At 45.4% G+C, this 25,644-nt stretch overlaps 1 protein-coding gene across 4 annotated transcripts in view; it reads left to right on the top strand.

The window, feature by feature from the left end:
* Positions 1–1,471: 1,471 nt before the first annotated feature.
* CSMD1 (CUB and Sushi multiple domains 1) overlaps positions 1,472–25,644 on the top strand; it is a 2,004,702-nt gene continuing 1,980,529 nt past the window's right edge. For all 4 annotated transcript variants that reach the window (XM_053900776.1, XM_053900775.1, XM_053900774.1 and 1 more), the window contains exon 1: positions 1,472–1,886. In XM_053900776.1, the coding sequence (XP_053756751.1) occupies positions 1,802–1,886 (85 nt within the window). In that variant the 5' untranslated portion in view covers positions 1,472–1,801. The remainder of the gene's footprint in view (positions 1,887–25,644) is intronic.

Genomic DNA, 25,644 nt, shown 5'->3' with positions numbered 1-25,644 from the left:
AATCATGCTTTGGGGCTTACATTTCAAGATTGTAACCCTTCATTTTCTGGATGGTCATCACATTCTTGTGTAGCCTAGAGACCATTGGGGCAAGGAGAATATAAGAGAAATAAGGCAGGAATGTAAGAAATTATTCTGAAGTTGTCAGCCGATTCAGTCTTGAACACTGAAAGAGACAAGGGTAAAGCACCATGGGCAATTGCCAAACATGGGCTCTCCATTCCACCAAAGGCATTCAGTGATGGGGCAGGTCGGCGATTAGTATCAACGGTGACTGTGTTTCTGGAGATAAAATGGAATCCTCTCTTACTAAGGTGTGGGGTGTCCATGTTCTGGTTCCCTCCAATCCTCTAATGGAGTTACTAAACCTTTTTTGGTCAGAAGTGATAAATCCTTTAAATGACCCTTTGTTAGTGCTAGCACTCACTTGTGATTTCTGTCTTGTATGGACTTCGCGGCATTCCCTAAAATGCCTTGCCTTACATATTCCCCAGAGATTGCATAAACACTTTTTTTTTTTTTTTTTTTTTTTTTTTTTTTTTTAATTTGGGGAGGGAGGATCTGGTTCATTCTACCAACCACTTGCCATTCTAGGGCTCTGTTCTCTCTCTGCTGGCTTCATCCCTTTAGCAGATTCAGAAAGGATCTCTGTCTCTTTTCTCTTAAAGTCTCTACCCAGCCCATTAAATCTGACACAGTTCCACTTGAAGATTTGCCAACCTGCCGTCTCTCTTGCCTAGACCATGCTGTCAATTCCAGACGTCCTGCCTGATTTTGAATTTCATCTGAACCTAAGTTTGTTCACAGATAACCCTAACACGACCTAAGTCAGGAAATAGGTAAATCGGTCTAACTTCTTGCAGATAGCCATCATGCCCAAAGATCTCAAAATAATAATAATTATTTTATTTCATTTTATTTTAATGTTCATCTTTGCTCCTTGGGGTTAGAGCTTGCGGGCTGTCTCCACCCGCATTTCTTTTCCAAGTTACGCAGGGGGCTCCTCTCAGGTCAGCGGGGAGAGAGACACCAGCAGGTGGAGGCCGGCCCCCGCCCCCGCACAGTCCCTCCCGTGCGCTCGAGTGGCCGGGTGGCGCGGCCTCTCCCCGCGCGTGGCTGGGTGTCCCCCACCGGAGCGGCCGCCGAGCCTCCTTTTTCCAGCCTGCGCGCCGCTGCTGCTGCTGCTGCTGCTGCTGCGCCCCAGGCCGCACGAGCGCGGCGCGGGGTGCGCGGGGAGCGCGGGGCCCGAGGCCGGGCTGTGTCTGGGGCTGCGCCGAGCCCAGCCTCCTTCCCCTCTCCGCGGGTAGGGATGGTTGAGTCCAGCCGCCGCCGCGGCGGCTCCTTGTGCCGCTAGCAGCCTGTCTCCTGCGCTCCCCGCCTTCCCTCTCCGGGCTGGCTCTCCTCCCCCCCCCCCCCTCCCTGCGCCCCCTCCCTCCCTCCCTGCCTGCCTCCCTCCCTCCCGCGGCTCCCACTCGCCGGCTCGCTCTCCAGCTGCCTCGGCTCCGGCTCTCGCCCGGCTGCGCGCTCGCTCCGCGCCGGCCCCCGCCCGCAGCCTCGCCGCCTCGGAGCCTCTCCCCGCCCGGAGCCGCTCAGCCCCGCAGTGGCTCGGGACCGATGCTACGGGCGGGCGGCGAGCCGGGCGCGCGGACCTGCGGGAGGCGTCGGGTGCGCGGCGGCTCGGGGCGGCGGGACCCCTCTCCGGCTCGCCCTGCCCGCCGCTGACCGCTCGGCCGGGTGCGTGGCCCCGCCGAGCCCCCGACAAGCGCCCGCGCCGCCGCGAGCGTGTGGACTATCTGCAGACATGACTGCGCGGAGGAGACGCGAGCGGCCGCTCCTGCTCCCGGCGCTGCTGGTGCTGTGCGCGGGGCTCCTCGCTGCGGCCAAGGGTAAGGCGGGCTCGCCTGCTGCCGGGGGACGCGGGCGAGCCCTGCGAGGGCCCCGCTCGCGGGCGCGGGGGCGCGTTCGGGGGCGGGCAGGGTTCCGGGGCCGGCGCCGGCCGGCGGGGGGCTCCATCGCGGACGCCCGGGACCCGGGCTGCCGTGGCCTCCCCACCGCCCTGGTCTCCCCCTCCCCTCCTTCCCCTTCCCGCGGCCGGCACGACGCGCTCTCCGTGTTTCGGCGGGGCGCGGTGGGCTGCCGGGGAGGAAGGAGCCCGACTGGGGCTGCACCTGCGCCGTGGCGAGCGACGCCGCCTGCTCCGGGATGTGGCACGGCGGGTCGGGGCGGCTCGGCCGGTCCCCGGGACTTTCCCCGGACCCCGGGCGGCTGCCAAAGTGGCCCGGGCGAAGCCGGCCTCGCAAGTTCTGCCTCTCCAGGGGTTCGGGGCGGCTGGGGCGGGGGGGGGGGGGGTGGTGGTGGCGGGAGCCAGCGGGCAAGCCCGCCTGCCGCCCGGGCTCCCTGCACCCGCGCACCCTCTCGGCCGCCCCTTCCTCCTCCTCCAGCGGACCCCGGGAGGACTGCCTGGCCGGCCGCCTCCGTAAGGTCGCCCCCGTCTCCCTCTGCCTGGACTTCGCTCCTCGCAAGTTGGCAGGAGCTGGCGAGGTGCGTGGGGGACGCGGGGAGACCCGGCTGGGGCTCCACCTCGCTGGTGCCCGCTGTGGCCACGGGGCTGTACCCCTTGCTCCGTCTGGTCCAGAGAAGGAGTCTCCCCGGGTCACTCCCGGGGCTGGGAGCTCTGTGAACTTGGTTTTCTCCTTGAAACGAGTTGGGGAATGTTCTCCTGCAAGTAGCCCACAGGCTGCGATGTCGGGGCTGGCGGGAGCCCCGGCGTTTGTCTATTCTCTGGGAAAGAAAACAGGCTCGCTCTTGATTCCGGGAGAGGGGGGAGGAGGGACACAGAGGAGCCGGAGAGAGGGGATATTGATTGATTTTCACATTGCAAAGTGCCTGCCCCCCTTCCTCATTTTGGCCTCCTTGCGTGCCCCTCGTATCCATCGACACCCCATCGTCCCGCTCCTGGGAACGTCTATATCTAAATACGTTTTTTTTTCTTTTCCTTTTTGAAGGGTGCTGTCACATCTCGCGTGTGTGTGTGTGTGTGTGTGTGTGTGTGTGTGTGTGTGTTTTCTAATGGCCACTTGCTCTTTCCCCACATATTATCCCCCCCCCTTCCCTCTCTAGATTCTTCCATTTTTTTCCCCACCCTTTTTCTATTCCTTGAGTGTTCCAGATTCGAGGGTGATTGACAAGGCGAAGGAGGACTGTCTCTGGTTCCATTAGGAAACTCCAGATGGGCCTGGCCTGGAGAGAGATGGAGAGAATGGCAGATTAGGCTTCCCCTCCCGGCCGCCCTTCCCCACCCGGCGGCCAGGGCCCGTGGAGAGCCGACCGCCAGGCACCAGACCCTCCACGCGCGCACTCGCCCCTACGACAGGGTGTCGGTGGGAATGCGCCCCCGACATCTCAGGGAGCGCAAATGTTTGGTGTTAGTTGCCTGAACTCCCGGTCGCTCCGGATCGGGGACCCTCCGGCAGACACCTACCTACCCTCTGCCCACGGGCCCAGCTCGGTCCGGACGCCCTGCCTTGGGCGCCACTGTTGGAGCTGCTGCGGAGGCGCGGCGGGCCGAGCAGGGGCGGGTGGGCAGCGGCCTTGGGTCTCGCTGGCCTGGCTGGGAACACAGAGGCGAAGCGAGCAAAGTCCGGGCGAGGAGGGTATCTCCGGGAAGTGCGTGCGGGTTTATTTTCCCTCGGGTCGGGGCAGGGGCCTGCGGACAGACCCTGGCTTTGCCCGGCCGAGCCCCTGCGTGGGGAGGAAACACCTGCTACGCAACTCGGCAAAACTTCCCACCCCTTCGCGCTGCACTCCAAGTCCAGCTGTGTCCCCGCGGCCGCCTCCTTCCCCAGGCAGGCGGCGCAGCCTCCGAGCGCATTCTCGGTTCCCCGCGGTTCCGCGCGCTCCGAGAGCCCTTCCCCCGCAATTAGCAGGGGTTGCTGCGCGGAGACGGCGGCGGCGGCCCTGCCGGAGCTGCTTAGTAATCCGCACACGTGTGCCGATTCCGCCCCCTCGCGGGTGGGCCGAGGCAGTGGGCGGGAGTGTGCTGGTGGGCCTGGGGCGCGGGCTGCCGGGGCGGGTCCTGGGGCTGTCCGGGCAGGGGCCCCAAGTCCCGGGCGTCCGGAGCCTGGGGGAGCTTCCGCGGGGACCAGAGCGCCTCCTGCGCCCTGGGTGGGGGTGGGGGGGGGGGTCCCAGGTCCTGGATGTAGGAGACAAGAAGTGGAGTCCGGGGTCCCAGGCCCCTGGCGTGTGCGGCGCGAGAGTCGGGGGTGCGTGTGTGTATTTACGCGTGGAGGGGACCGGGCGACCGCGGTCACTGCGCTGTTTCCAGACCTAGGTTGCGGGGGGGGGGGGGTGCGCGAGGCTCCTGGATCACCCCCGCGGGGCTGGGGCCCCGTTTTCTCTGCGCCCGAAAGGTCAAGTGCGAGCGCAAGTGGCCGCGTGGGAGCTGGCTGCAGGCAGGAGGCTGGTGACGCCAGCCCCGGAGTCGCCCTTAGAGCGTGGTGGCAGCTAGGGCGGGGTCCCATCCCCACCCCCACCCCCCCACCCCCCGGCTGAGGGAAGCCTTGAGGGCTAAGGTGGAGCCTCTGCCCCCCGGGGTGCCTGCCAGCCGTGGGGCTTCCCCGAGGAGGAGCGCTTGGGAGCCGAGCTGCGCGCGCCCAGGTGGCGGCTCCCGTGGTGGCGAAGGCAGGAGGAGTTTTTGATGCGTGGGGTGTAATTCGTGACCTGTTTGCGGAGTCGTGAGAGGCTGCAGGCAGCTGCAGTTTTGGTCTCTAGGACCCGGTGGATCCCTACCCGGTGGTCAGCTTCAGGTGACGGTGCTTTCCGCTTCGGTGCAACCTTGGGGGGTCCCCGGATTCAATTCTGATGCCTTCTTCCCTTTTGATTATTGAAATCGTGAAGGTTGAGTCCCGAGGGTGCTTACCTCCCCCAAAACAGCACGTTTTCAGGGACCGCGGGAGAGGGAAAGGCTTTCAGAGTTTTCTTCTAGTAAATAGGCGGCGTCAGTCATTCCGTGAGCTCTCAGATTTGCACCCTGATCAGGGGCCAATCTACTGGCTGTTTGGGTGCGCAAAGTTTGCTTTGCTTCTCAATCGTTTCCCGTGTCTGTGCAGCGACAAGAAAGCAGTTATTTGCAAGCGTTACTCAGAAAGTGTCCTAAAAGAGGAGCATATATAGTAGCTCTGTGGTCTCCCAGAGGAAGTGTGGGAGTGAAAGGTGGAGGGCTTGTCAAAATTCCCAGTTCTAACATTCACTAACCCACCCAGCGAAGAGATTGAAGCATGCATTCCCACAATTTCACAGCAACCTTATAACGCAACTCACACACGGGCACAGAGAGAAGCCTTCCCAAACCTGCATGCTTCTAGGTGAGTTACCTTGTTAACAATTCCTATCACCAAGACGGATGCTGAGACCTTACACTCGCGGGCCACATGGCTTTACGGTTGAGCCACTCCTCACGTACTCTCTCTTGGGAAAGCCAGGAAATCCTGTGAATAAACGACTTTCACAGAAAACCCCTGATCCATCATGTACTGAAAGGTGCATCATCTAAAGGGAAGTTAAAATTTCAGCATTCATGATTCCTATTATTTATTGCATTGTCAAGGGGATTAATTTTTTTTTTTTTTTTTTTTTTTTCAATGAGGAACTGTTCAGCCACGAGCTCTGGTGCTTCTGGAACACCTATATAGTCTTAGTTTGGGATTTTAAATCTGTAAACAGGTAAGCAGAAGGAAGGCTTTCTTCCCAAGGGGCAGGCTTTGTAAACTTGAATAGTGGGACAATGAGATCTGAATGAACAAGTCTAGAGGTAGCAAATAGCTGGCCGTAAAATGGTAGGAGAATCCCCCCAGGTCTCAAGCATCTCCACTAACACAGGCCTTGGGAGGAAAGGGAAACACCGTTCGCACATTGGCTTTCAGCTGGCCAATCTTGCTTGATAAGTAGACTGCCAGAAGTAGGTGCTTGTGAGTTCCTACAGGCAAACCGGGTTCCTCCTGAGGGCAATGCTTCCTTAGTTTCCAGTTGATTGTCTCAAACAAACACCAACAGTGCTTCGAAAATGTCAAGAAAATGGTTCGGCTTCCTTTAAGAAATAGATAAACAAAGGCTCAGTGGCCAGTTAGTGTTCACTGCAGACGATACAGCAAATCCAGTGTAGACATTTCTGAGCTGTCAAAATGCAAATGGCATATTAAATACTCTGTGCTCTACTGAATTCTAAATGTGCCTTCGGTAGGTTTTCTGCTGAGCTCATAGTGAAAATAAGCCACCACAGCTTGCATACATGCAATTTAAACTACACTTTCCCTTTGGCCTATTGTATTTCTTCTGGTTAGGTTCATCTCCCTATAGAATTAAGAAGCTGAATGGGTACTCCTTGCACAGAGTGGATGACAAAGCTCTGTGGTCTTATTTTAATTTCATTGGTTTAGCTGTTAAATCAGAGGAAGACATCTGGGTAAAGGTATAGATATTGTACAGCCTACCATATTTGTACCTTTGGGTTGATGGGCATAGGATTGCTGGACCAGCAGTGGTAAGAGACAGACTCAAGTTCAGATCTACTCCCATGTTCCGGCAACTGTAAGGACCCGATATGGGAATTGTTTGAAACACTAGAACCGGCTTGGGTGTGCCACCTGAGGCAAAGAGAGAAATACTTTGGCTGGGCTGAGGCTAATTAGTCCTGAAAGAAATCCATCCTTTGACCTCGTCTTCAGTTGTGCAGCCACTGTGCTTAGCTCACCGGATGTCCACATCAGGACGACCTATCGGTATGAAGATTGAATAATTGTATTGTGGTACTTACCTCAGCGCAAGCCAGCAAGACTTTTCCGCAATGACTTCAAGATGACCTTACCTTGGGCTAGTTGATATATCTGTATTGAAGTTGGAATTTAATCCCTAGTGCTGAGGTTGAGAAGTTCCAGAATTAAAATTCCCCATTACATCACAAAGAATAGAAGAAGTTCGTTTCATTAAACTGGTTAAAAGGGATGGATGGTAGGAGTCTTTGTGAAAGCAATACTCGCCTTGTTACAGTTCCGCCCCCACCCCCCCCCAGCAAAGCAACCTCTTTGGATGTAGATTGAAACACATTTTTTACCCTTTTGAGTTTAGCTGCAATTTCTTTATTTTTTATTTTTAATTTTTTTAACGTTTATTTATTATTGAGTGACAGAGCGTGAACAGGGGAAGGACAGAGAGCGAGGGAGACACAGAATCCGAAGCAGGCTCCAGGCTCCGAGCCGTCAGCTCAAACCCACAAACCGCAAGATCATGACCGGAGCCGAAGTCGGACGCTCCACTGACTGAGCCACCCAGGCGCCCCATTAGCTGCAATTTCTTCAAACCATACTAATTTCTGGGAGAGGAAAACGCCATCCTCGCTTTAGGGAGGTTGTATGATCTCTCTTCATCCTCAAATGGTTTTGCTCTAGCTGCATGAGGGATTTCATCATCCACTAGGCACACTGTCTCATTTACCAAAAGCTACTCCTGAATATATTATAAACATTCTTTTGAGGAGTAACGTTTCATCAAATTAAGTTGATCTAGAGTCAGTGTTACTTTGACCCAAAGTGGCAACATTTATCTCCAGCTAAGACTTCTTTGGTGAATGGAAAAAGCAAACAAACAAAACAAAACAGAACAACAAAAAACCCATGCAGCCTGCCATGAGCCCTTGTTAAAAAGAAGTACTATATCTTTTATGTCTCCTACATTTTGCAATTTATTCATTGAAATCTTCTTGCTTTGTCTAGTACTGTTTTTTTTTTGTTTGTTTGTTTGTTTGTTTTTAGCTTGGGGAAAACTGTACAAGGGAAAGGGATATTTCAGTTTTGCCATGTTCTCCAAACAGAAGTAGCAGAAAAGGGATCCATTTTGATACTAAGTCTTAATATTTCTGGTCTTCTACCTTAATACTAACAATCTGAATGTAATTTTGCCCCATTGTTAGCAAAATAATAAATCATGAATAATGCTTTGTGCGTTAAAAATTCCCCTTGTTACTGACATGAACTCAAAGGGAATATAGTTGCAGAAAAGTCAAGTTCTTGGTGGCATTTATCAGCTCATTTCACCATTGAGTCACTTTAAGGATTATTGCAACTGGAGATTTAAATTACATAAAATATTGGCCCGGTTCTCGGTTTTATGTATTTTGGAGATCCTCAACCTCAATAAAATTCAAGAAAAACTAATGTGACATAGAGATATTATAGATGTGCATCCAACTCTCCGGCTGAATGATCCATATAAGAATAAGCCACTTGAGTTGCAGTGGAATCAAAGCAGCTTTGGAGGACGGGGCGCATTTCTCTATCATATTATTGTGGCAACCTTCTGTTTTCTTTTGCACTAAACCTGTCACCTTTATCATTGTAGATGTTGGCATCATGACCATGATGTAGAGTTTTTGAATAGCCTTTTGCAAACTTTGTCTGCATAAGAATCACAGGTCTTGTTTAAATGCAAATTCTGAGGCCTCTCTCCCCAAATGATTCTCAGTAAATGGGTTTTGGATGGTGTCAGAAATCTGCATTTATATATGTATACATGTTATCTATCTACCAAGCCTTCCACCCTTTCAATAAAAGGCATCCGAATCTAATGACCTATTCACTGAGACTTCACAGACTAATTAGCCCACACTGATTTCAAGATGATTATCCTATAGTATGAAATTGTGCAATTATTTCAGAAGATTTCTTCTTTATCATTAGGGCCTCCATGATCAATGTTCATCATTCTGTGCTGTTTTTATTCTTTTAAAAAACGGTTTTACAGCAAAGATGCGATTCAAGCTCCTTGTCCATAATGTTGATATTATGGGAAGACTTCGAGGGATAATTACACTCTTTCGTATGAAAATACCATGTGAATGATTTTATTTATTTTTTTTTACTGTTTAGTGAACTCTGATATGATTAGTGTTATGTAAGAAAGAGCTAAATGTGAGATTAAAATTAGAATTATTTGGGGAGTGATCTCTAATGAATTAAAAGCCTTAGAAATTAATTGTGAATTCTAAGCATTTTCCAGATGCCTCGTGAATCCCTGAGCCGTACTGTTGACATGGCTATGTTTCTGAAAACCTGGCCTGATGACTCTCTGAGTGGATTGTCACTCCCTTTTCTATCTGTAAGCTCATAATTAAGACTACAAACCTTTGACTTTTGTGTGGATGGATAATCTTCAGGGTGACATGAAGACACCTTACGAAAATGGGTTCTGCTGGTTAAGGAAATTCACTTTTCTTTCACAGAATGGGCCATAAGAGTACTGTTCAGAGGCCATCAACAATTTTTGTCTCCATGTTTCAAACTATTTCTTTTTATGGTTAGGGAAGTGGTGTACTTTGATGTATCATACAGCTGTGGATAGTTAAGATTTGCAGGGAATGATTGGCACTTCATACAGAAAAGAAGAGGGACCCTGGCAACATAAGAAAGGTCACATTTTTACAAGAAATTAACTGAATTGAGCAGATACTTCCCTTTATGCTCTAGAAATGTAAATTTCTTCAGCATCAATCTGGCATTTCTTGTTCTGATTCCATCTTTTTCTCCTTTCTTTACAAAATATAATTGTTGTGAACAACTTGAGACGAGACAAACCCAGCCATTAGGATTTTGTTTTGTTTGTGGCGGCTGCTACATACATGAGGTTGCATGTTACCTGCTCAAGATGCATATTCCATTTTCTATGGAAACAATATGAAATTTTCAAACTTAAGCCCTAACACTTTCCCCCCCCTAAATTTGTAGATATTAAGAAAAAGTCAAGTGAGAGCAAAGTCACCTGGGTCCTTTTAGGTAGGATTCTTTTTTTGTTGATTAATATATTTAAGTATTTAGGTACAACTGCTGTTGCTAATGGGAGATATATATACATGGTGCTAGTCTGTTACAACCATTAACGATGGAAGACCTGGGAGCCGAAGAAGAGGTTTGGGGAGTCTAGACCCTTAAATGGGATCAGGGTAGTTATTTGGCTCACTTGAAGAATCCTAGTGTGTACCAACAAAAATAACTCAAATCCATATAACCGGAACTCATGAGTTCTTTACTATTTACCTATACATGTTAAAAATGAAGATGTTGAATCTATGCTTGCTCTCAATGAGCTTTCGTTATTACTAAAAACAAAACAAAACCCTTAGGTCATTTTGTTTTCAATTTTTAACGTGTTTATTTTTGAGAGACAGGCAGAACATGAGCAGGAGAGGGGCAGAGAGAGAGGAAGACACAGGCTTCAGGTTCTGAGCTGGCAGCACAGAGCCCAGTATGGGGCTCAAACCCAGGAACCATGAGATCATGACTCGGGTTGAAGTGGGACGCTTAACTGACTGAGCCACCCAGGCGCCCCTACAACCCTTAAGTTATTGACTTAATTAGTATGTATTCAAATACTGGACTGTGATACAGACAACAAGTGTCACGCAGAAATGAGTACAGATATTGGTACAGCCTCCCAGAGCTGAGGAGAAAGGGGATTGGGACAAAGTCAGTGAGAATGAGGAGGTTGAGAGAGGAATGGCTTCCCCCCAAGCCAACGATAGTGAGAAGTCAGGTTCAGTGTCAAGCATGTAGATAAGCATATAAATATTGATGCTTCTCAGAAATTCTTCTATCTGTTCTGAAAGCTAAAAGTCCAGATGCAAACGATTATAAACTACTGCCCTGGGACGATTTCCTGAAATAGGCGAATGTGCAACTTATTCCGAGCCCTGCCTCCTTTCCTCACACCGCCCGTGGGGCAGCCTCTTGTTTGGACGAGGAATCTATTTCTTGGAAACAAAACATGTATGCACTTTTAAACTCTTTGTTTCCACATTCCATGAGTGTTGCTCTTACTGTTGTTTTTGTTGTAATGACCCCATAAAATAATGGTGACAGAGCATTGGGTGTGGGGGAAAACACATTTTGGTTACTGGCTTACTGGCAATGTGTATTGGCAGCCTTAAGTACTGCAAGTATTTCTACAGAATATGGTGTGCGTCCCCCAAACTGACTTTCCAGATCCTTTATAATCTGGCTTCAGTGTCTCTGGCCAGCTGTATCTCTGCGCTTCCTGCTGGTGACTTTCACTTCAGTTAAGCCGGTACTGTGCACAGCCTAAATGCACCTTTGTTCCAGTCCTTCTCAAGCCCACCCTGCGTCTAGTTCTAGGTACCTCACCCATTTTTGACCACCCGATCTATCTCCTATATTTCTTTTGTCACTTACCGCATTTCAGTCATGGCTCATAACGTAGAACATTGTGGGTTTAGGATCTTTAAAAAATCACATTGTTCGCTTGCTGATTTCATTTCTGTTTGTTTACATCATTCCTACTCTGTAGATCTTAAAGTCCCAGGGAATTAGAAGACACACTTCCAACTATCAAAGTCCCGTAGTGTTTCTTTACACATTCACTGTTTCTTCAACGAATAAACCCATCTTCTTATAACCGTGATCCTGGCCCTTGTTTTAACCGAGTCACATTACTGCTTTGAAAATATTTTTTTGAAAAGACTCATAGAAAACAGAGGACTTGTGGAAGGTATCAGGAATGAGCTTTTCACGTCATGAAGAGATGGTTGTGTGTGATTTATTTACTCACACATCCAGACTAGAACTTGTCAAAATAATTAGCTTTGAAACCCTATATCTAAATTACCATTTTGCTGGGCTTATTTGATTCCTTTGTTGCTTTTCATAATTGTTCCTGTTCATATACAAAGTAACTTATCTGGGGGTATTTGCATTTTTCTCTCTCCTAGTGATAATAAGTTAATGATATTAGAGCTGGCACAGTAGATATGTCAGCATTCAATTGTCATTTTGATCTTCGTCACTATTTCATGTCTCAGCTTTTTAATTTAAAAGAATTACATAAGACGATTATGGAACAAAGAGGAACTTCTCAGTCTCTTTTATTACTGCAATTACAGCATTACCTTCCTAGTGTTCTTTAGTGGCAACTGGAAAACCCGAAGAACACGCTGTCCGGGTCTTTAAAAGACGAGGGATCTTCTGACCTGCAGGTACAGAAACTGTAGCCACACGAAACTTTGGGATATGACTTATACCTTCCTGCCTGTGTGCTTTTCTTTCAATTGTATGATGGATGGACAATAAGGGGACTTTTAAAAAGAGTTGGTAAAAAAAAAAAAAAGTGTCATGTGACAAGGTGGAGTGCCTATCCTTTCTTCTGTGATGCGGCTTCTCTTTTATATTTAAGAACAGTTCCTGGGGGCGGGGGGAGGGGGGAGAACAACAAACCAGTATGTAAGTTAGAGATCTGATATCATTTACTACAGCCTTAATACCAGAATGTTCTATGTGAGCCACTCTTTTATGCCTTTTACTTTTAAATTATTTATTTTAATTTAACGATTATTTGAGGATAGTTGACCACAGGGTTACGTTCGTTTCAGGTCTACAGCATAGCGATTCGGCTTCTCTGTACGTTATGCTGTGCTGACCACAGTTGTAGCTACCATCTGTCACCATACAACACTATCACAATACCACTGACCATATTATTTTTTATGCCTTTTAATGACTACTCATCCTTTGACCCTCATTAAGGAGGGATAGAGAGAGAAAGCCAAAGGCTTTTATAGCAAGAACATGTTATGTTGTCCTGGATTTCCTACATTTCTCCTCTGCAGGACCAGACATCGCCCGGAACAGAAAGAGCTAGAAAACAAGGATGCCTGTGTGGCTTAGTCAGTGAAGCATCCGACTCTTGATTTTGGCTCAGGTCGTGACAGCATGGAGCCTGCTTGGGCTTCTCTCCCCCATCCCTTCTCTGTCCCTCCACTGCTCAAAAAGAAATGAATAAATAAACATTTTTTAAAAAAGATCTAGAAAGCAGAGTTGTCAAGGACACGTTGGAAGGGAAGTCCCTCTCAGTGTTGTTTGTATTAGCTGTCTATCACAGGGTAACATTATTGCCACAAGTCCAGCAGCTAAAACGGCATACATTTATGATCTTAGAGCTGCTGGTGGTCTGTGCACGGCTCATCTAGGTCACACAAATCCTCTGCTTATGGTCTCAATGACTATAGTCAAGGGGTGGGCTGGGACTTCATTCTCATCTGGAGTTCAGCTGCGGAAGAAGGACCCACTCCCGGGATGACTCAGGGGCTGGCAGAAGTCCATTCCTTGTGCTTGTAGGGCTGAGAGCTTAAGTTTATTGTTGGCCATTGGCCAGAACTCACCCTCAGTTCCTAGAGGCCGCCCATGGTTCCTTGCCACGTGGGGCTTCCCAAAATGGCTCAAAGCCAGGGAGGGAGAGAGAGACTCAGGCAAATAGGGTGCTACACTATTACATGTGATCACATAATCATGCACAATCACATGTAGTCCATCATTTTTACCGTTTTATTGGTTAGAAGCAAGACCCAGGCCCTGCCTTCTTCAAGGGGAGGAGAATTAGACAAGGGCATAAACACCAGGAGGTGGGGGTCATGGCAGCCATCTTGAGTCTCTCCTCGAAATACGTTAATGTAGAAAGAGCACCATACAGTCAATAAGCAAAGGGTCTAGGACCTGACTAAAATGGACAACAGCTATCAATAGGCATTTTGTAGAAAGAGCAAAAGGAAATATCAAAGGTAGGAAAAGATCCCTAAACTTACTGTTGACCCAAAGAATGTGGATTATATGATGCTGTCCCCCGACCCCGATGCATTTGTGAACCTGCAATTCATATACCTTGTGTCAGCAAGCAGCTAGGCAAACTGTGTGTGGACACCATTGTACATCTAGAAAAAATGACGGGGAGGGGGGGACACAATTTGACCCTACCAATCAAAATTCTAACGTATCAGATATTTTAACCCAGAAATGTAGTATATTTTAGGGCACTACCTGCCTGTTCATTTTTAGCCTTCTAACAGTGCAAAATTGGACATAGCCTAAATGTCCATTATCCTAAAGTAGCTAAACAAATTGATCAACACACACTATATGGCCTATATGAAAGTGTTTCCCTGGTAAAACATTGAGTCAAAAATTCAAAATACCACATACGTTTTGTTTCCATTCTCATGCAGGGAAAAAGCAAGTTACTTCTATGCCCATGTAAAAATATCTGAAAAGATGCATGCATTACAACAATGATGTTTAAATGTTCGATTTGGGGGATAACTATGTCAGACTTCTCAAAATGAACAATAGGTCTTAAAAAAGGGTTATCTGGAAAAGAAAAAGTGCAAGGAGCTCTGACCAGTCCATTGATGAGAAGAGTAGAGACAGAATGTAAGATTTTTGAAATTGAAGTGACCTTCAAGTTTATTGTAATAACTCTGCTTTCAGTTGCATCCAGAGAACTTAAGGGTCTTGGACAAATTCGTAGGGACATTTAAGGCAGAGCTCAGTCTAAGTGAACACTCTTCTCTCCCGGGAGCCCACATGCCTTCTGATGACCGAACATTCCGGCTCCTCACTCAGGCCCAGCCTGGCTGTGCGGCTCCCTCCCTCCTGCCTCCCCCCACCCTCCCCACCCCCCCTATTCTGGTGGAAGGACAGCCAGCACTGAGTGTCCCCGAAGTGATGCTCTGGGGAGACAGAATGGCCGGGAAAGTCCTGGAATTGAGTTTAAAACCTCCCTCAGACCATTCTTCTGGAAGCTGGACTTCTGAGTTCCTTTCTCTGAGGTTGCTGAAACATGGCGCTGTGATGCCATTGTGTCAGCTCGCTAATATGTTCTACATCAGTATGATTGGGACGCCATATTTGCCACTGCAGAATATTCAATTCTGAAAACTTAGCACGTTAATTCTACCACACTGAAATATTTATTTGTGGGAGACTGCTCGACTTAATACAATGAGACGATCCCAGGCTCGAGTCGCTTAATGATTAAATTAACTTGAAGTAGGAAATAACTTGACTGAAATGAAAACTAGTTCGTTACTGAGATTGGCAGTTCATGTCATATGATGGAAAAAAAATCCGCTGGAGTTTTCATGTGCTCAGAGGTTCTGGTTTGGAGAAGGTAGCAGTACAGAGATGCTGGGTTTCGTGTGTTTGAAGACGGCCTCTGGGAAGCTGAGAACTCAGGGTTCTGTTCCCGTGTCTGCCCCTCGTACTGTGTGTCTCGCAAAATAGGAAACTCTCTGACATGGGGTTTTCTCATCTTTGCAAAAGGGATGTTAACTGGCCTCGATATTATAAGGATTAGATGAATAAGCATATGTAAAAGGCTTCGAACAGTGCCTGGCAGTTACTAATCTTAAATAAATGTTAGCACCTGTTTTATTAGAGCAACTAAAAACATTAGACTATCAATTCAGGATATGACCACAGAAGTAATACCAGAGGAAGCCTTATTTTTTGGAGAGAGATTATTTATAAGTGAAGATTCATAATTAATATTTGGATATAATTATCTTCTGTTTATAAGAATCATCCTGAGACTAGTTTCTAGAATTCTTTACGATGTACAAAATGCTTTTACATTCCTTACGTCATTTACAGACATAGAAAAATTACTAAGATTTCTCAGAAAGGTCAAGCGCTAATAGGATCAAGGTCATAATTTGACTTTGTGGGTCACATTCAGCCTGAATAATACTCAATGCTCAGGAAAGCCACTTAGAGGTGTGTTTTATAGTCATTTATGACCAGGAGGCCTTGGACGTTTGAAGTGACCATGAGAGGAACAATAAAAGAAAAAATACTAGAACACTTTTCAAAGCAAGACTGCTCTGAAGAGTAAATCTGTCTACACATCATGGTGTATCGGCTGTGAGCATTCCCAACGACAACGTGATGCTTTTGTGTTCTGAAAGAGTTCGCACATTTTTCTAACTGCTTTGTTTTGCCCAAGAAAAGTAGTTGAGGCTATTTTTTAAAGGAATGTTGGGAATGGGGCAACTTGCTGGTGGAGCCTTGTGAAAACATTGTTAGATTAGCTCTCTATGGGTAATACAGTGAATCTTTTACCTTTCGGAAATTGAAAACCAATGGGTAAAGTTGGAGACTCTGGGTGATTAGAATCTTGAAAACGGTCAGGGCCTTAGCCACCGACTTAACCCTTTCTTAACCCTCTAGCCGTGGAACAGTCGATAGTGCCAAGACGATCAGTACATCTGGCCTTTTTCTTCTGGTTTAGGCTTTCCAGTGTAGTGTCTCACGACTCATGTATGGTGGACCCTTGAATTGAAAAAACTCCTCATACCTCTTCTGCCTGCTCTAAGTTTCCATACCTGTGTTGAGAGGTTGAAAGGTAGGGGTCTCTGTGTTTGAAAGCCCATGTTGGTGACAAACCTAAATCCCAACGCGTGATGTTAGAATCAAATGTTCTTTCCAGGATCACTTGATTGAGATGTTCAGGATAGGCTACTGAGAGAAGTCCAGTGGCCACTGGCGAAATGCAAACTCTTCAAAGTCCGCGATGCCCAGTTTGGCTGTTGAAGCGAATGTCTGTGTCTCTCACACCTGCTGTGGCCAAGTGCCTACCAACACTGAAACCTTGTAACCATAGCAACCCTGCAGGTCCCACGGAGGAGGACTCGTGAGGTGTCGGTGTTGGGTGTTGGAGCCTTAGTGAATGTGTGCTTAAGCATTTCAGGGATCGCTCCCCTCCTTCGATTGTGCTCCGGGTCGCCGTGCCGTCTCTCCAACAAATGCCAACCCGGAAGCACTTTGTACTTCTGTGACTTGGCCTTCAAATGGGACCTTGTTAAGAGATGCTCACTCAACATTTCTTCAACAAGTGACCTGAGACCTGGGGTCTGCGTGCCATCTAAGGCAGTAGCTTCAAAGGGATGTGCATTCAGGGGAGTGATTTCAGTGCTGTCCCCCCGAATGTGGTCGAGTGAGGAGACTCAAGGTGATCCCAAGGACTCTGAGAATTTAAGTCTTGGAGGCCACTTTTAGGGCCCGGGGAAGAGGAGACATTTTTTCCCCACGTGTGGGAGTCCACAACCGAGCACTCTCCACTCACAGACCACACTTTCCACCGGCTAAAAGTCTATGGCCTGTGCCATGGAGAGAGGTGCTCAAAGAGTTTGTATAAGTGGTGCTGTGTTGTTATTAAAGGTGAAACAGGTGTTACCCTTCTCATCCTTTTCGGAGAGTGGAATTTTAAGTTCTAATCTTCTCTTTGAGAAATAGTTCATCCCCTATTTGGCTATTCTGGAAGGAGCTATATGATCAGTTAAATATCTTTAAAAATTTTTGTTTTAGTTTTTTAGTTTGTTTGTTTACTTATTTATTTATTTACCTATTTTTGAGAGAGAGGGTGAGCAGGAGAGAATCCCAAGAGAATCCCAATCTCCCAAGAGAATCCCAAGAATCCCATGCGGGGCTCGAACCCAGAACCGTGAGATCATGACCTGAGCCGAAACCAAGAGTCAATGTTTAACTGACTGAGCTACCCCGGCGGCCCTGAGTATCTTTTCATTTTAATGAGATAGAAACTAGTTAACAAGTAAAAGCCGAACTCTAGTCAACATAATATCAAAAATTTCAGGACACAAGATTGATGAGCACACGAACCACCTAGAGACTAATACCGCTGTGACTGTCGGTAGAAAAAAATGGTATAAAAATGAGCACCTCACCAAGGCGTACCGTGCTCAGTTCACGTACAGATGGGAGGCATCTGACAAATTGCAGCATTAGGAGAAAAAGACAACAACAGAGGCCCTCATTCTGCCACTTGACAAACCACTTGATGCTCTAGTGGATTTTCTTTGTTTACAGCTCACTGGCCATGTATCTCGGCATACCTTTAAGGACAGTTGTGCTAAAGTGGCACTTCAATGAATATTTGATGAAGAAAGAGGTCATTGGAAGAAATAGCTATGTAACCTACCTACCAAATCAAATTTATGTCTACACTGACGCATTTCCAACAGATGCATGCAGGGCATAGACGGCGCAGGGGTGGGGTTTATTCAAAGGGATAGCAAACTGCCATCAGAGCTTAATTAGGAGGGAGAGGGTGGTTGTGGATGAGTTTCAGCCCCTGATGCTCTTGTTTTAAAGCTATTTTTAACATTTGGGCAAGTTCAAAGAATCGGTTTGAAGAGTTTTGTCCACATTTAACTTCGTGTATGCAAAGAGCTAAATCGAAACAGTGTGTTAGTAGATAAGCATTATGCATCATTTTACGTATTCTTACTGAAATGATATTTAAGAGATAACTATTTTTTGCCTTTTGTTAAGATGCCTTTGCTAATTTAGTGTAGTATATAATGCGGTAAATAAATATAAGGTGCATTAAAAGAATAGAATATAAGGGGTCACTGTTTGGGGCACTTACCCCACGTATTTGTAGATAAATTGTTACAGGAAAAAAAATCACGATTTGTGCTGGCCCCATAATGATTAAAAATCAATTGTTGGACCTTCTATTTAGGAAATTCTTACGTGCAACTCAAAAGCTCCATTTCAAACCAAAAAAGGCATAAATGCCCACTGGATTTGTGGTTCCTCTTCCAAGCAGATTTTCTCATAACAAATAACTTTTTTTTTTTTTTTTTTTTTTGGTTTCAGAGGTGGCTAGTCTGAGCAACACGATTTTAATCCTTCTCCTCAGACTGCTCTGGGCTCCATAAACAGTATCTTCTGTTTCTTTCTTTCCTTTCCTATTGCAAATAATGTGCACACAGTTTATGACTGTCACAGGATTGTGCATACGCTCTCTCCTGCCGGAGCTTGGGCTGCCCTCTATTGACACAGTACATCAGGTGAAGCCCTGAAGAGTCCAGGGTGGGTCACTGACCTCTGCCTCTACCTGCCTTACTGTACATCACTTTGGAGTAACACCTATCTCCTTCCGATGCCACACCTGTACGTGGAGATGACAGGTTGGGCGTTCTAGTCCAAGCTCTGCTATATTCTAGTTTTAGGACCTCCAAACTGGGCACTTCAGTTAATTCGTCTGAGAAAGAAGTGATTTGGCTCTTTCCCCTTCCTCCCTGACATCCTGTGACTTCTGTTCTAAGCATAGCAGCAATCAGCTAATCAATATATACTTAGAGGGTTGTAGCAGAATGGCCTAAATTCGATAGGGCCACTTGCAGCCAGGAGGCAGATGGAATCCGGACCGTGTGTGTGTGTGTGTGTGTGTGTGTGTGTGTGTGTGTGTGATTTTTCTTTTTCCTTTCCTCTAATGCACAGAACTCAGTTATCTGCAGTTTCTCTCCTCAAATGACATACAGCAGATACTTCCTTTAATTAGTGTAAGCTGTAATTAATTACTCTCTGAGCCTGTTTCCTCTGATATTTTTTCAACCCATTTGAAAAAACAGAAGTCACCTTGGTGTATTCAAAGCACTGGGTGCCGCGGGCCAGCCTTAGTTGTCACCTAGTCAACCCCTAGGTCACACTGACGATCAGCGTTACATGGGTCTTGTCCTTCTGGAAAGGGAAGCGTCTGTTGTATCTTTGGGGTAGACACCTCCTTTTCCAGTTCTGTCACTAAATGTGAATGCTTCTAGGAGAGCCGTAGGAAAAGCATCTATTTTCTCTGAGTTCACTTTGTATAATTTTGGAATTAAATATCCGGTCTAGTCATTTTTTTTTTTTTCAAACCACGTTATCCACATTAACATTCAGTATTTATGTGTAACTCTATATAGTTGCAACGTACTTGTAATACTTACCAGCAGACAGCATCTGTGGGAGAGAGCTCAATACTGTATCTATTTTATCATCTCATATTTTCCTAACGAGGAACTCAAGTCTCAAAATGTCACCTTCTCCTAGCCACGTGTTTTGGGTTGCAGAATGAAAAGCAGGACATTCTTCTCCAATCTCTGTCTGAATACTAGGTCTCTGAATCGAATCCGTATTTCTCCTTACCTTCCAAACGCTCAATCCTGCTGCCATATAATGAGTGAAACAGATATATATCAATGTTTACTTGTTACACAACAGAACGGTAGAAGGTTGACTCGGGTCTTTTCCTGAAGAATCACACAGAGTGAATGACCTTGCCTCTCTGCTGATTTTTCTTGAAATCATTTTCCTATGGCGGTCATCCTTCAGCATCTGATGAGGTGCGTAGCGTGTATGTAGGATCTTCTGAAGTTCTGTCAAAAACTTTAACTGTATCTAGATGCCAAATATGCAAATTGGAAATAATCAAGGGAACCCTTTTAATACTGCAGCCGAATGTTAACTGCCATACTAGGCCCTCTAGACTGCTCTTGGGAACAAAAACAAAAACAAAACACAAAAAAACAAAACGAACAAACCTGTCCAGACAGGAAAATCCAAAACTTCTCTTTGCCTTGGATTTATTTTGTTTTGTTTTGTTTGCTTGTTTATTTTAGGGGGAGGAAGAGAGCAAGAGCACAAGTTGGGGAGAGGGGTAAAGGAGAGGGGGGAGAGAGGGAGGGAGGGAGGGAGAGAGGGAGAGAGGGAGGGAAGGAGGGAGTGAGAAAGAGAATCTTAAGCAGCCTCCACACTTAGCACAGGGCTTGGTCCCATAACCCTGGGATCATGACCTGAGCCGAAATGAAGAGTCAGACATTCAACTGACTGAGCCACCCAGGCAACCCTGGATTGCTTCACTGTAAAAATCATTACCCTTTTTGAAAGGTACTATCCCTTTTCCTTTAGGAAACAGACTCTGGAGAAAGACCTTTTCTCCAAGCCAGGCTGACTGTGTTGGCTGTCTCATGTTGATATGTCAGCAATAGCCGAGGCTCCTGACTGCCATATTCAGGTCAGAAGAAGCCAAGCCATTACATAGAACCTTAACTTTTTTTTTTCAATCTCTGGATGAATAAAAGGTAAATAAATGCACATTCAGCAAGCCTGTCCCCATAAAGGGTTCTGGTTACAGGGCAGGTACCTGTGATGTTATTCTTGGATAGAGCACACAGAGAGTCATTTGGAGGAGCTGGGGACGTACAAAATTAGCGAAGACATTTTCCGTCTCAAGTTTGATGAAAGAGACGTTTTGATTCCTCACCACACTGCGCGGGAATAAGCCCTGTGGGTTTCAGTAGTCAGTACGCCCTATGATTTTATACTGGTTTCAAAATTAGCACGTCCCACGGAAGCACCAGATAGAGTTCGAGAGCCCAGACTGGGAAAAGCAATGCTTCCGTAGAAGCAAATCGTATTTTCAGTACAAGTAAATTTCACATACATTACTGAAATTAATTCAAATATTGAATTAGCTTCATTGAGTGTCCCCTCCATGTCAAGTCCTGTGCTAGTTGCAGTGGATCCAAAGGGAATGAGGTAAAGTCCCTGCCCTCAAGCATTTTTAGATTCCAGTAAGGGTGACGTTCTTTTTTTCCTCAGTAATATCAGAATAGTCAAAAAAGGGATAAAAACAATAAGATGCTACCCGATATTGGAGCTTCAAAGAAATAATACACATTTCTTGGTACGCTGTTAGATTTAATAACTACAGGATAGCCTGAGTTTCTTACGCTTGCCCAAACATTCTGGATAATTAGGTTTCGTGCACTGATTTGCCTTCTCCGTGACATCTTCGGAAGGATATAAAATATGAGATGATAGGATGATGTCACACAGAAAGTCCACACGATTTTTTTTTATTTTAATTTTTTTTTTTAGTTTTAGGTTTTTAACTTAGTGAATCGTCAACTACGTACAACACCAGTGCTCACCACAAATGTCCTCTTTTAAAAAAAATTTGTAATGTTTATTTTTGAGAGAGAGAGACAGAGAGACAGAGAGATAGACACACAGAGAGAGCATGAGTGGGGGAGGGGCAGAGAGCGAGGGAGACACAGAATCCGAAGCAGGTTCCAGGCTCTGAGCCGTCAGCACAGAGCCCAACGCGGGGCTCGAACTCACTGACCAAGAGATCATGACCTGAGCCGAAGTCGGAGGCTCAACCCACTGAGCCACCCAGGTGCCCCACGAATGTCTCCTTACTGGCCGTCCCCCATCTAGCCCATCCCTCACCCATCTCCTGCTGGTAACTATCAGTTTGTTGTCTATAGTTACGAGTCTGTTTCTTGGTTAGTCTTTTTTTCCCCCACATTGTTTTGAGTTTTTGAAAATTACAGCCACAGTAGTGAGTTAACTGCACAATGTTTCCAGACTCTCCCCCCAAATCGAATGTAAGTTCCTTCTTCATTCATTGAAGAAACATTTATTCGATTTCAGTTTGGTCCAAGATATTGGGAAGCAAAATTCAGGAGATAGAGTGATTAATAAGGCAACACGTAGCTTCTGACTCCATGGCGCTTATCGTTTAGACAGCTGGAAAGCATGTGTGTAATCACGTGATCTTAGGAACCAAATTCTGTACCTGATGCAGGAAATCTGTATTCAGAGCCCTTGAAAGAGAGTCAGCAGTTCCTCTTTGAGTATTACTTAGTGTCCTGTTCCAGGGTGTTATGATTCCCTGTAGGTAGAGAAAGTAGGTCTCCAGGTACCAACCCCAGGTTAGTAACTCGTAACCTGTAACTTGTGCGTGTGTGCCCTTATTTGTGCCTGAAGAAGCAGCATGTAATAATGTAACTCCTTTATCACATAAGACCTAAAAACATGTGGAAACAGATATTTATATCTCTTCCCACTTCCCCTCAGCATTTTTTTCTCGCAGTTGTTTGTTTGATTTTACCAAGTTCCTTAAGACTCTCTTCTTTATTGGCTGTTGCTTTGGGGACACATGTTGATCACTAGATATGTGTTACATGTAAAGTGCATGATGTCTGCTCCCAGTGAATTGTTTTATGGAAATCATGTTACAAACAATCACCCCCAAGTATGCCTAAACCAACAAGGGTTTAAAAGCTATTTCTCCTTGAGTAGAAATCAATCACAAGTCAACTTGTCTTTGAATTTTGCGTTTCCACTTTCAATAATGGTAATTACCTTCATTTTAGAGGAAATAGAACTTACAAAGTTTGATAATATTGCTACAAAGACTGTGATAATAGAAAATGTTTTTCCAAAAATATTTTCAGTTATGTATGTGTAAGGAAATGAGAATAATACTATATATTTTGTATGCATGCCTTGGCAATTAGAAATTATAATCTTTGTGTGGTAAGCATAGCTCACTTCTAGATACTTGCCACTCAAGAAATTATGTCAGGTGAAAAGAGATCGTTCTTCCTTTCCTTCTTTAGTTTCACAATAATTATGGCAAGTAGCACCTGCGTGCCAACTTTTATTCCAAAGTCTAGGATTATGGAAGTTTGCATTATTATGGTGTTAGAAGACTGTCTACGTGATGGGGTGTCCATTTTGATAGTGTTGCTGACATTGATTATTTTGTAAGATCAGAGTTACTTCGTGATTCAAGAACGAATGTGGAGGAAATCCATATTGAAATTATTTTCAGAGGTTTATGTAACAATTATTATTAATTGCTTTATTGACTTTTATTATAGATGCCTGATAGCATTAAATCTCACTTCTCAGTGGTGTCATTTTTATGTCACCACATTCTCACGTTTGACCTCAAAACCCCTAGATGATAAAAACTGGAAGAAATGTGACCCAGAGACATCACAGACCTAGGAAAGAACAAAGTGAAGACAAAAGCTCGTTCAGGTCAGCATAACTTCTTACCCCAGTGCAATTTTGTGTTTGCCCACAAAGAACCATAAAGTATTTATATTCTGTTTTGAGCACACAGATGTCACAGGGAAACACAAATTTTAAAGTAAATTCAACCTGTCACAAAATAGTTCATTTTGTCATTTTCCTTTGTCACTAAAATATTGAAATAACTTTCTAAAATGTATAATACTTTTATTTTGGGGATTGGAACTAGGATATTATCTTGGTCGTGTGTGTGTGTGTATGTGTGTGTGTGTGTGTGTGTGTGTGTGTGGTTGTTTTGAGATTCTGCATTTGGCAAATAAATACTCCTCTCTGATTTTAAAAATACAAAACAGGGCGCCTGGGTGGCTCCGTCGGTTAAGCGTCTCTTAATCTCAGTTCAGGTTGTGATCCCAGTTTGTGAGTTCAAGCCCTGCATTGGGCTCTGTCTGTGCTAACAGCATGGAGTCTGCTTGGAATTCTCTCTCTCCCTCTTTCTCTGCCCCTCCCCCCCATATAAATAAACTTTAAAAGATAAAAAAAAATAAAATACCTAAAGCAGTGACATTTGCTTTGTCACAGAGTTGAAGTTGTAAGTTAAATGGCATTTGTCAGGCTATCTATTTATATCATTTTAAAAATATCTTTTTAATGATATATGAAATAGTGACACAAGTTTTATATCATTTCATAAAGTGGAGTTATTTCTAGCAACAAAATCAAAGCCATTAGTATTTATTGTTCATAGTGTGTGTTGCCCAAAGTTGTCAAGATAAATCTGGCAGGTTTTAAAAGATCTTTTTGTCACATAGGAATAGGATTATAGTGGACGTCCTAAATGACTTGCTACATTTTGTTCATGTAGATCATCTTTCAAGAATCATATTTGTAAAGTTGATGAAGATAGAAGTTATCATAAAATTAGCAATAGGAATTGGTACATTTTTTGATACCTTTTTTTGGTATCTTTTTGTTCTGGCTGCTTTATTTTTTTAAACGATGTTGAGCCTCTTTTTTTTTTTAATGTTTATTTATTTACTTGAGAGAGAGAGAGAGGGAGAGAGAGTGGGGGAAGAGCAGAGAGAGAGGGAGACACAGAATTGGAAGCAGGCTCCAGGCTCTGAGCTGTCAGCATAGAGTCCGAGGTGGGGCTCGAACCCATGAACTGTGAGATCACGACCTGAGCCGAAGTCCAGTGCCCAAGCAACTGAGCCTCCCAGCTACCTGTTCTGGCTGCTTTAGTGCGCATTCCCTTGCATGATTTGCTTCTCCCCACTTGGCAGACCAGGGCACTGAGGATCAGAAAGGTTCCCATTCTGCCCAATCCCCAGAGTAAAAAAATGGTAGAATCAGAAATAAGATCCCTGTCTGAAGCCCAATTCTGCCACTGCACCATGCCTCAAACCATAACATAGGACAATTTCTTCTCAAATTTTATAGCATTTTTACATAGTTATTTTTATATTAATTTTATGCAAGACAGAACAGTACTGTTATTTCTGTGTTCAATCATTGAGTATTAAATTGCCTTTACATTTTTAGTTATTGAAGAGATAATTAATATATGTACCGTGTAAAACCTGGTGAATATCTAATATGTACAGCATGCTGTGTATTTCCATCCAGTTTTGACCATAATATAATTAAAAATTAAACCCTCACTTTAGTAGCTATTTAAATCCTTTCTTGGCATGTTAAGGATAACTTAATACCCTGCTTGTTTATTTATTTTTATTTTTTATTTTTTATTTTTTATTTTCTTAATGTTTATTTATTTCTGAAGGAGAGAAAGAGTGTGAGGGGGGCGGAGGGCAGAGAGAGAGGGAGACACACAGACTCTGAAGCAGGCTCCCGGCTCTGAACTGTCAGCACAAAGCCTGATGTGGGCCTCAAACTCATGAACTGTGAGATCATGACATGAGCCGAAGTTGGATGCTTAACCGAGTGAGCCACCCAGGCGCCCCAATACCCTACTTGTTTAAACAGAGAGATACAGTTGCTATCTGGAAAAGAGTTTTAAATCAGACTGTTAAAACTCTAGCTAGAAACCTCATTTCTTTTTGCTCCACTAAAAATTTGAGTTAATAGATTATAGGTCCATAGTATAGATGAGAAAGGTACCATCATAGACGGAAGCTTCCCTATG

This window comes from Panthera pardus, unplaced genomic scaffold (assembly GCF_024362965.1).
Source record: "Panthera pardus isolate Hobbes unplaced genomic scaffold, ASM2436296v1 HiC_scaffold_13, whole genome shotgun sequence".
Taxonomy (NCBI): Eukaryota; Metazoa; Chordata; class Mammalia; order Carnivora; family Felidae; genus Panthera; species Panthera pardus.
Note: the sequence above shows the minus strand (reverse complement) of the source record. Positions and strands in the feature narration are given on the sequence as shown.